The sequence below is a fragment of the Eleutherodactylus coqui genome, chromosome 11, assembly GCF_035609145.1.
Source record: "Eleutherodactylus coqui strain aEleCoq1 chromosome 11, aEleCoq1.hap1, whole genome shotgun sequence".
NCBI lineage: Eukaryota > Metazoa > Chordata > Amphibia > Anura > Eleutherodactylidae > Eleutherodactylus > Eleutherodactylus coqui.
In genome coordinates, this window is record NC_089847.1 from 35675617 (window position 1) to 35688211 (window position 12595).

General features: G+C 47.5%; 1 protein-coding gene across 1 annotated transcript in view; it reads right to left on the reverse strand.

The window, feature by feature from the left end:
* Positions 1-12595, reverse strand: part of LOC136581700 (lysophosphatidylcholine acyltransferase 2-like) — a 92199-nt gene that overhangs the window by 38464 nt on the left and 41140 nt on the right. Inside the window, exon 4 of the mRNA XM_066582323.1 lies at positions 4588-4686. Coding sequence (XP_066438420.1) covers positions 4588-4686 — 99 coding nt within the window. The remainder of the gene's footprint in view (positions 1-4587; positions 4687-12595) is intronic.

Below are 12595 nucleotides of genomic sequence, written 5' to 3' on the forward strand. Positions count from 1 at the left end.
TCAATGGGCAAACATCGTTCTTCTCTGCCACAGCTGTTACAGCTGTGGCAGAGAAGAATGATTTGTCTTCTATATGTTCTCAATGGGGTCGGCGCTGCTGCCACCGGCCCCATTAAGCGCATATAGAGAAGAGAACAGGAATCGCAGATCGCACATAGGTGCGATCTGCGATTTCTATGGCCTAAGAAGGACCGTTGGGGTTCTTGAAGCCTAAAATAACTCCTAACGGTCTCCCTATAGCAGCAGCACTTTCCCTGATTTATGTCAGAAGGCATCTGTGGCGAGCCGCGGGAGGGCAGATTTTAATACTCGGGTGACACCTAATCTCGCCAGCCACTCACTGCAGGGGGGTGGTGTAGGGCTTGAACGTTGCAGGGGGAAGTTGTAATGCCTTCCCTGTCTTTCTATTGGCCAGAAAAGCGCGCAACTTTCTCAGGGAAGAAAATGAAAGTAACCCGAACACCGCGTGGTACTCGTTACGAGTAACGAGCATCTTGAACACCCTAATACTCGAACGAGTATCAAGCTCGGACGAGTATGCTCGCTCATCTCTAGTAGGTAACTAATTAATGGCTATATTCTTCTTGCCATATAAATTATAGTAAAAAGACTCTTATTGTAATTGCCTCACAGAATAACATTTTTGCCTTCTTCTCTGACATTACAAACACTCCATGATAATTGGTCATACTAGATTGACTTTTTATATCTTTACATTAGTGATGATGCAACTGTATAAAACAGAATATGTACCGTGTTTCCCCCAAAATAAGACACTGTCTTATATAATTTTTGCCCCAAAAGACACACTATTTCCAGGGGGTGTCTTATAATACTCACCTAGTAGATTGTGTTCGGGTCCCTCACGCTGGTCTCTGGCCCTGCTGCAGGCCTCCGTGGACTCCTGGACACTGATAGAGCATTACTTCCTGGTAGCGGAGCTTAAATACCCCGCTTCTAGCAAGCAATTGCTCTAATTGGTTCATCGAGCACCACGTCGGCCAATCAGAGCTGGCACTTGATTATAGCCAATCACAGCCATTCATTGAATGACATCATTGAATGGCTGTGATTGGTTAATCGAACGCCGGCTCTGATTGCTTGATGCGGTGCTCAATGAACCAATCAGAGCAATCACTGGCTGGAGGCGGAGTATTCAAGCCCTGCTACCAGGAAGAAATGCTCTGGCGGCGTTCAGGACTACACGAAAGCCTGCAACAGCGCTGCAGCCCAGCAAGAGGGACCCAAATGCCGTCTACTAGGTGAATATTGCTTTTTTTCCCCCCATGTATTGTAGCTAGGATTAATTTTCGAGGGAGGGATTATACTTCAAACAACCCCCTTGCCTCCCAAAAATAAAATCTGGGTAGGGTTTATTATTGGGGTAGGTCTTCTTTTCAGGGAAACGCGGTAGGTATTACTGATGACCCTGATGTATACTTAGACCCACTCATCCCTGCTAAAATAACAAAGGCAATGTTGTTCTTAGGCCTCGTTCACACGAGCGTGGTTTTAGTGCAGATAAGGCGCGTAAAAAAATTGCGACTAACTGCTCAAAAAATAGCGTGAACGGGCGATTTCCAGCTATCAAGTCTCCAGCTTAATTAGCAGTGAAATTGCCCATTCACACGATTGGAGCTGCGTGTTGCGTGTTATCCAGCTACCACAGGAGTCTATGGAAACTCCCATACATCACGCACCAAAGATAGGTCAAGTCCTATCTTTTCACGCACTACAGACCTTAGATGCGTGTATTGCAACGGTGCATCTCCTATTTTTAAAGGTTTGTTGCGTGTCTAGATTTCCTTCAGCTAAACGCTTCTATAGGAAACCATTGATTCTATTACATGAGGTTTTTTTTCCACGCGCCTATTCTGCACTAAAACCACGCTCGTGTGAACAAGGCCTGAATCTATGTAGATTCTTAGTAGTTTTTTTTCCAGAGCTGTCATCGCGCTATTAGGGCTAATTCACATGGGCATATGCGTACAACACTGCAAGTATACTCCAAAATTGTACGCCCATACACTCTGCTGGCAGAGATTGTGTAGGGCTGCGAATCTGATGTCACGGACATGTACAGTGTGGTTTTTATTTTTCCTTTTGAAATACCCGCCCTGTTCTGTATTGACAGCGTTTCATATGCACCCAATTCAAGGACTGCGTTTGATACGCGGAGAAATAGAACAAGTTGCAATTTCTCCTGCGTGTCAATACGCAGTGACCACACGCAGGTGTGAATGGAAGAGTGAAAGTCCATAGATTTTTATTGCCTCCGTTCACCGTGTGTTACATACAGGAAATATGCGTGCGTAATACACAGTGACAATACACCCGTGGGAATGAGCCCTAAGTGTGATAAGAAAGATACAACCACAGTCGACCATTTTAAATGCTTTGGAGACGAGTCCCTGTGTTACTCAAGTCACTGGCCGCATACAAACCACTGTCCTGCTCCATCTCCCCTCTCCACTACACTTTTTTAAAGGTTATTTTCACATGGGCGATAAAATTGCGCAATGCGAGTGAAAACGCAGAATTAGGAAACCCATGCTTTTCAATGGTTTCATTCACATCTGTGATGTTTTCTCTCATGCGATGTTGCAAGATTTAGAATTTGCTGCCTGCCCTATCTTTTTTTTCCCAATGGAGCTTTCGTTTTATCGCATTGCAACATACGAACTTGTGATTTTTGTGTGATGCAATACGTTTTTAACATTAGACACTTCTGTTGTCTACCGCAAGAGAAAATTGCAAGCGGCAGCGATGCAATGTGAGATTATTTGTCAGGAAAAGCATCGCTGATGCTTAATCATCTCATGGGCACGTATGCAATATTGCCGCGATATTTTCGTGGCGATATCTCACTCGCCCGTGTGGAACTAGCCCGAGGGGGTTTTCCCTCCAAGTTACCCTTTTAGAAGTGTGATTCTCACCTCCTTTTATGATGTTTCCTGTGATGGGTTTATGACTTTATGGGGTTAGTCAAACGAGCGTATGCGTATACACGTTCGCCTGTACGCAACGTATATTTGCATGAATGAATTTTTGACACAATGGACTCCCGCCTTCTATTGGCATTTTTAAAGATATTCACCCCGGACACTGCAGCACGCATGTAAAAAACACGCTGAAGCAATTGCTGGCAACATTTGGAAGAAATGCTCGGAATGGTAATGAAATGCCTAATTAGGGCGAGCTGTCTTTTCCAAGCGTTGTACGCAGGGTAACTGCCCCCCCCCCCCCCTTTTCCATCTATGGCAGCTTGCTGTGTTACACAGCGAAAGTATAAAATATACGGCCGTGAAAGATGGAGGACGTCTTATTTTTTCTCACGTAAATATTTTGCGCGGAAAAAAAGACGTTCCTCTGAACGCAAATGCATTGCTTACTCGCGTTATTTGTGCGACTTTTGTGTGCGGAAATGCCTTCGCAAATACCGTCATTTGAAGGAGGCCTCAAAAGGGAGGGAAGTCATTTTGGTAGCGCACAGGAAGGAGAAGTTGCACTATCTTTGGGCAAAAGTAGACAAAAAGAGTGAGACATGGTGGACATGCTGTACGCCTCTCCTCTGGAAGGCATTACCCATACCCAGCGACAACGGTTATTCTCAAAAGGGCTGGTGGTAAACTAAATATCGCTGAGCCAGCTATAAGAAAGGAAGGTTTGGAGAACCGGAATTCCTGTATCGAGCCTCAGGCATCCTAAGGTCGGTCTCACATGACCGGATTTAGATTGCGGAATGCGCAATACTCACCCACGCAGATGATCTGCGGTATTCCGCATCCATTAACAAGAATAGAGCAGTAGCATGTCCATTCACATGAGCGTAAATAAAATCGAAGTACGATCCATTCTTGTGTGAATTCCACACGGATGGCTTCCATTGAAGTCAATGGAAGACGTCCGACCCACAGCCCATCCGAATAGATATTGCGAATAGGTCACTGGTACCCGCGTCATCGCCTAGTGACGGCGCGGGAAGAACAAACATTTGAAAAAAAAATTGTGCTGCACATGACCGACGGCAGCTCGCGGCAGCCACCTGCAGTACAGATAAACGACGATAAGAAAAGGTATTCGCGGATGCTGGCTGCGGTCAGGGCCGGATTCCGCAGCAGGCACCCGCATGCGAAATCCGACCCATCCGTGTGGGACCGGCCAAAATAGAGTGACTTTCCTTACTTCTGAGTTTTGGGTTTGGGAGATTCGGATTCCCCAGAAAGGATGGAGACGCGGATGTCAAGCCAAGGCTGAGTCTGAACAAACACTACTCCAACTGGGCAACCCTCCTCCCAGGGACTGTGCCCATCCTGAACCAATGCCTGGCCCACCACAACACTCTCATAGTCACATTTTATGCTTACTGAGTACATAAGACGATGACCCCTATCCTCTGATGAAGGAAAGCCCAAGAATGCTAATGAATTCAAGAGTTTTCCAAATATTTCATTGAAGGGCAAAAAGACTCAGACTGTGGTGAAAGTAGAAGATTCTTCAATAATATCTTTTCTAGCTTTAATACATTATTTAAAGTACTGAAAAATAGAAATCATTTTTACCGTTGCACAAGATAAAATAACGTACCTTAAATGCCATTTGGATAGTATGCTCAGAATTGGCAGGATGGCAGAGGATTGCTATGCCGATCACATACTCTCTGAAGTCTATGGTGCCATCTTTGTTCTGTAACAGAGAAAAGAAGAAATTAAATACAGTTGAGTTAACCCCGTAAAGGACGCAGCCTTGTTCGATACTTAAAGACACAACGGTTCTTTGGGATTTTCTATTTTAAAAGCCATATTTTTTTTCTTCTGTCGGCATATAGCAGTATGAGGGCTTTTACAGACTAGCGTTTTTTTTTCTCCAAATGTCAATGGGACTTTCTAATGTTAAAATCACAATCGCACAAAAATCGCAACAACGCAAACTTGCGATTTTAACATTGGAAACTCCCATTGATATTTGGAAAAAAAATGCAGCGAAATTGCAGTGAGAAAAAGAAACCGCTAGTGGGTAAAAGCCCTGAGGGCCTGTTTATTGTATGGCAAGCTGTAGTTTTTTTTTTTATTGGTACCATTTTGGGGTACTTACGTATTCTATAATTTATTAATTTTTTTGGTAGGGGATAGAGTAAAAGAACACATCAGCCTTTTTTATGGCATTCACTATCTAGTATAAATTAGGCCATTTTCACATGGCCAAGAGAATCAAGCAAAGACTTGTGCAGTGCGGGGCACAAAAATATGAACCCCATTCTTTTGAATGGGGTCATAACCAAAAGCGATTTTATCGTGCATCGCATTGCACCGCGATGAGATCCCGGGAAACAAATCGCGGCACGTCCTATCTTTGGGCGTGCCCTCTCATCACATGGGGCCGGCGGCAGCAACACACCACGTACTAGGTGCACGCAGGGCGATGTGTGGTCTCCCCATTAAGAACAATGGTAGACACTCCGCAATCCATCGCCGCGGTCTTGATATAAAAACGCTTCAAATCTGCGAAAAAGTCGCATGTTGGCGAGTACGATATTGGACCATGATTCACAGCCCAATATCGCACTCGCCCGTGTGAAGTTAGCCTAACACAGCTTTTTTTTCTGCAGGTCGATACAATTACCACAATATCAAAATTATAATTTTTTTAGGGTTTTTCACAATGAAAACCTTTTCCCCATGGATGGAGCTTTAAGGACGTAACGATTTTTGGCTGATTTTCACCTCCATTCTTCAAAAGCCGTAGCTTTTTATTTTTTCGGCGACGCGGCCGTGTAAGGGCTTGTTCTTCGCGTGGCGCACTTTAGTTTTTATTAGTGCCATTTTTTTCGGTACATAGACTATATTGTAAGGCTTAAGGGACAGTTAGGAGGGAAAGCCTCATGGGATCTGGGAGCTTTATGTACATGATGGATGGATGATATGTCACCCTCCATGGAGGAGGTTTTCTGGTTAACCAAGATATGTTACAAAGGTCATTACTGGGTCAGATGAGATGGAAGAGAGTGAGTTCTGCCCAGTGATGGACTGGTTGGCAGCGGCAGATGATTGGCTGAAGAAAAATGGCGGGAAATGGCTGTGGTTGTCAGGCAGAATCAGGTGGCCTGACCGTGGCTGGTGATTGGCCCAGAGGAACAAACAGAGGAGCAGCAGTGAGATATGGAGGTGCAGAGATGTGGGGCCATGATCTGGAAAGGAAGCAGCACCCAAGTAACAGATCCCTGTTTGGATGGGGAGGAATAGTTTCACAGATGTCTGGAATTCCCTGCGCTTCAGCTTAGGACTTGTCAGCAGCGCCGGCCAGGAGGAGCAGAACAGGCAGAGGACATTGTGTGAACGCTTGTATCTGAGGAGGACTTGTCAGTAGAATACCACCAGCGAAACGAATGTGGAAGGAGAGAGACATCTTTTACCTTCATCCGATCGGAGGCAACTGAGACATAGCAGCAGGAACAGTGCCCACCAGATGCCAACACCAGCGGGAACAGTGCCCACCAGATGACAACACCAGCGGGAACAGTGCCCACTAGATGACAAACCAAGTCCTGTGCTGCTGCAGGCACAGCGTACAGGTGAAGCTCTACAAGTTGGTGAGATCTCTGGTACCCAGGTGGTATACCTGGTACGTGTGCATATAAGGACTTGTTTAACCAGTTGGGGGCGATCCGCTCGCCGCTTTTTGTGTTTGTTTTTTTGTGGGCCAGAACCAGGAGTGGCACGGGGTCCGTCCCCTCTGAGGTAGCCACGGCACGAGGGTCCGTCCCCTCTGAGGTAACCACGGCACGAGGGTCCGTCCCCTCTGAGGTAGCCACGGCACGAGGGTCCGTCCCCTCTGAGGTAACCACGGCACGAGGGTCCGTCCCCTCTGAGGTAGCCACGGCACGAGGGTCCATCCCCTCTGAGGTAGCCACGGCACGGTGGTCCGTCCCCTCTGAGGTAACCACGGCACGGTGGTCCGTCCCCTCTGAGGTAACCACGGCACGGTGGTCCGTCCCCTCTGAGGTAACCACGGCACGGGGGTCCGTCCCCTCTGAGGTAACCACGGCACTGGGGTCCGTCCCCTCTGAGGTAACCACGGCACGGGGGTCCGTCCCCTCTGAGGTAACCACGGCACGGGGGTCCGTCCCCTCTGAGGTAACCACGGCACGGGGGTCCGTCCCCTCTGAGGTAACCACGGCACGGGGGTCCGTCCCCTCTGAGGTAACCACGGCACGGGGGTCCGTCCCCTCTGAGGTAACCACGGCACGGGGGTCCGTCCCCTCTGAGGTAACCACGGCACGGGGGTCCGTTCCCTCTGAGGTAACCACGGCACGGGGGTCCGTTCCCTCTGAGGTAACCACGGCACGGGGGTCCCTCACCTTTGAGGTAACCACGGCACGGGGGTCCCTCACCTCTGAGGTAACCACGGCACGGGGGTCCCTCACCTCTGAGGTAACCACGGCACGGGGGTCCCTCACCTCTGAGGTAACCACGGCACGGGGGTCCCTCACCTCTGAGGTAACCACGGCACGGGGGTCCCTCACCTCTGAGGTAACCACGGCACAGGGGTCCCTCACCTCTGTGGTAATCACGGCACGGGGTCTGTCACCCTCTGAGGTAACCACGGCACGGGGTCTGTCACCCTCTGAGGTAACCACGGCACGGGGTCTGTCACCCTCTGAGGTAACCACGGCACGGGGTCTGTCACCCTCTGAGGTAACCACGGCACGGGGTCTGTCACCTCTAAAGTAACCACGGCACGGGGTCTGTCACCTCTAAAGTAACCACGGCACGGGGTCTGTCACCTCTAAAGTAACCACGGCACGGGGTCTGTCACCTCTAAAGTAACCACGGCACGGGGTCTGTCACCTCTGAGGTAACCACGGCACGGGGTCTGTGGTTGAGGCGGCTGCTGCTGTTAATCAGATCGGTTTTATAATTACTTGTTATTTTATAACTGTTACTTTCATATAAAGAATCAGAATAGAATGATGATAACCAGAGGAAACAAACATTTTTTATAAATCGGGGCACCGCAGTATCTGGGATGCGAGAAGGGGGGTGGGTTTTACATTTAATGGGAATCAAAGTAAAGGGAGCGGTGTGGGTACCGACATGAGGGCTCATATGGTGCCGCTCTCATCCACAGATTGTTGTTTTAGTCAGAAATCAGTACAAATTCCTTGCATCCAGGAAATAGAGAGATGTACTGAGAGCCTTCTTAAATGAGCCGGGCCTACTTCCAACATGAGAGCCTGATTGGAGTCTTGCCTTTGTGTCTCGAGCGGGCAGGTACTTGCTAAGGGCAATGCTCACTCTAGCAATTGCCGTTAGCGAGTATGCTTGCTTATCTCTAGTTAACAGCTGAAATCAAAGTTCTCTGTAATTCCTATGATAGAGGTATTTCCGCTATCCGTTACTGCCCTGCAGTTGGCGCTGACTCAGTCCTGAGCTCTCGCCATCTCATTATGGTACACGTACGGCATTTCGTGCGAACCCCATCCCTACCGTGACATACATATATATATATATATATCATGGGGTGGGAAGGGGTTAAATGAAACGGTTTGACATTTTCAACACTTCACATCCATGTTTACTATTGTAAAAGGGTGTTCTGGTTTCAGAAAATGAATGCTATTCTTTGCATAGTGAAAAGTTGTGCAACTTCACAATATACTTTCTGTATCAGATCTTCAGAGATTTTAAGAACTCAGCTTGCTGTCATTTTAATAAGAAACATTCCAGGTCATGTGATGAACGTCCGTACAGTTATGTGTCTTGTATCTGCCATACACTTGTGTGCCCACCACCACATAACCAGATTTTTACCCCCTAAAAAAGTTTCAATTGAGTGACAGCAAGCAGAGATCTTGACATATGTGAGAAACAGAAAAAAATATTGGAAAATTGCATAACTCTTTTGTTATACAGAAAATAACCTTTATTTTCTGAAGCCGGACTACCCCTTCAGTGTGACAGGGTTTAAGAAATCAAACGTTATCCTTGTGTTGTTACAGAGCCGCTTGGTGTGTAGAGACATAGGAAGCATGCTGGGCAATATAGTTGGCGAGGCAATGTATGGCACCCTTAGGCCCCTTTCACACTGGTGATAGCACTATTGGCGCTACAAAATCGCGTGTACATTTTTTTCTAGAGAGAAATCCCGCATTGAATTGCTGCCGCGTGCGATAAAATGACGCAACGTTTTATCGCAAAAGTCAATGGGACTTTCTAATGTTAAAATCGCATCGCAACACGATAAAACGCAGGCTCACTGGCTCACTGGTTTCAAAATGTGCTTTTTTTATTAAAGGGGTTGTCCCGAGGCAGCAAGTGGGTCTATACACTTCTGTATGGCCATAATAATGCACTTTGTAATATACATTGTGCATTAATTATGAGCCATACAGAAGTTATAAAAAGTTTTATACTTACCTGCTCCGTTGCTGGCGTCCTCGTCTCCATGGTGCCGACTAATTTTTGGCCTCCGATGGCCAAATTAGCCGCGCTTGCGCAGTCCGGGTCTTCAGCAGTCTTCTATGGAGCCGCTCGTGCCAGAGAGCGGCTCCGTGTAGCTCCGCCCCGTCACGTGCCGATTCCAGCCAATCAGGAGGCTGGAATCGGCAGTGGACCGCACAGAAGAGCTGCGGTCCACGAAGACAGAGGATCCCGGCGGCCATCTTCAGCAGGTGAGTATGAAGACGCCGGACCGCCGGGATTCAGGTAAGCGCTGTGCGGGTGGTTTTTTTAACCCCTGCATCGGGGTTGTCTCGCGCTGAACGGGGGGGGGGGGTTGAAAAAAAAAAAAACCCGTTTCGGCGCGGGACATCTCCTTTAATGCCTCATGCGAAAATCGTGCGATTTTTGCGGTGTTATACGAGAACATCGGAGACTAATTAGGCTGCCCAGCCAGCTCAATACCATCACGGGTGTATCCCGCGCCAATGTGAACTGGAAAGGCAATGTGGAAAGTACATTAGAATGTGCACATTTTCGCACAACAGCCCACATCGTTTACGGATCGTATTTGTGCACGCATTAGCGCCGTGTATTTGTGGAACAAATTATGCTTCCCCCCCATCTGCAAAAAAATTCACACTTATTGAAATGTCTAATTAGGCCGCCTTCACGCGACCGTATGCATTTTTACGTTCGCCCGTACGCACCGTATTATCGCAGATTTGCCACGATTGAGACTCGGACGTTATTTGCGTATTTCATGCCATTCACACAACAGTACCGGATAGGAGCGCGGTTACACTCGCGAGAGGATGTGGTAGCACTCTATTCAGAGCGCAATGACGTCAAGCTCTCGCAGGCGTGAACACGTTATGTGACGGAGCCCTCGGGGGCGCACACAAGTGTCTGTAAAAACGGAGCGTCTTTTATCAAGTGTTTTGCTCGCAGAGCTGCGTTTTTATGCATTTTGTTTTTGTGCGCGTTTGCCCGCGTTTTTACGACGCATTTTGTACAGTAACAATAGGATGTTGTCGCCACGTTTTTTACACCCCCTATTCATTTCAAAGGGCGATTTAGTGGGCGAAATATGTGCCGAAACGCCGAAAATGGGACACGCTGCGTGTAAAATATGGTGCAAAAACGCTAATGTGAGGCCCCATGAAATATGTAGAGCTTCAGTGCAGAGTAGTACGCGGGCATGAAAAACGTGCGTAATACATGGTATAAAACCGCTTGTGAGGGAGCGGCCCTAACACTGCTTCTCCCCTGTTGTCAGACAATGGCCGCCGATCGCCATAATCAGTGGAATAGAAGGGTCTATATAACAAGATGGCGTCTGCCGGCCTTCTGTACTGTGAACTATTAAGAACTACAGAGCGATTCACTCGCTAGGAAACCCGAATGTTCCTCAGTAACTTCTCCATTTTTGTCTGGCTCCTCATGAGGAAGATGCTGATGCCTGAGGCGGCCCGCAGGCTGTTGCCCCCGGCAACCAATCACAGAGCAGCTTTCGCTTTCCCTCAGCTCTGGTTTAGGACAGTTTTTGTTTTAGCCCCCTTCATAAATCTCCCGCCATGTCTGTCAGACCATCAACTCTCAGCAACGTGCGCCATTCCCCTGACGTCGTGACACGACCGCTAGACAGGTGTGCGCCACAGACATGTACTCCGGTGAGCATCTCGTGGCAAACGGCTCCATTTAATCAGTGTCAGAATATATCTATGAAGGCTGCGAGACGCGCAAAACTTGTGTGAATATGAATTATGTATTATGTCCATACACACGAGCGATGCTGTGAGGGGGAAAAAACAAAACAAAAACGCAGCAGGTCGTATTTTTTTCCCGCGTTCCTCAGTCTGCCTCGCCCATTGATTTCAATGGGACCTTAAATACGTTGCATGGCTCTCGTGCGATGCGATGATTCCCATTGGAATCAACCAGAAACACTTCTGATCCGCTCTTATGTGTGAGACTCGCACCAGAGGATCGGAATTTCACAGAAGCAATATGAAGCGTTTTTGGCTGAAAGTCGCCTCGCAGCCGCGGAGTAAAAAGTTGATAAGCGTGATATCGGGCCAAAAATTGCGCCCGCCTGTGTGTAACTAGCCTCAGAGACGTGATATGGCGGGAGGCTGCCGCCATCACTGGTGTCACACTAGCAGATGGCCGGCTATATGCAGATTCACATACAAAAGGTCATGGATGCTGCAGGCGCCATTTTCTGCACTCTTCAGAGGGAATGAGGCAAAAGAGTACAAAGTTAGGGCTTAAACAGACAAGCGGATGCACAAATATGCTCACCGCAATGGAGGGTGTTGGTGCATGAACACGTTAGAAGTCTTGTTTACTGTTCAAACCCGTGTAATCGCGTGCGTTAAAAAAAAAAAAGAAAGCGGACAAGGCCTATCTTTTCTCGCACGCGAGAAACACGGTCGTCAGAATTAAACCATTAAGATCAATAACTATGCTTCATCATGTTGTGCGTGCGCAAAAAGCTCCACAACCGCGTTCATCTGTTTACGGGCTTATTTAGACGACCTTTAGTGCTGTTAGAAAAGAAAAAAAAACATGAAACGCGACCCCGCGAAGCGCTGGATTCCAAGGTGTTCGGTCTGACGAACAATTTTTTGACGCTTAAAATATTGCGCCTTGAAAAATAGGACATACGCGCCCGTTTTCAGTCGTGCATTTTATATGTCACGTGAAAAGACAGGTCTTCAGGGAGTTACTGGCGTACAACGCAGGGAAAAGAAGGAGGCTCACCCCAACTAGGCGTTTATCGACCTTCTGAGGATTCTACAGCGATCGCTGGTTTCATCGCTTCTGCGTGCTTTTTTTACATTCAAACGGCAGCGAATACAGATCAGGACTTGATTCATTCATCTGGGGCGACCGTTAAACACATACGGTCGTGTGAAGGTGGTCTTAGGGCTTCTTTACACTGGCAATTGCGGCAAAATCGCGTCTTTTTTCCCACAATTTGAGCGTCAGTGCTGCTTTCTCTCACAAAAAGATCAATGTCGCTTAAGATTTTCTCGTGTGATTTTTTTTTTTTCTTCACGCAATTTTGTAGTAATTTTTGCGTAAAAGTCAATAAGACTTTGTAATGTTAAAAATGCATTGCACGGTCGTGCTTTGCGATGCGGTAAAAGGGA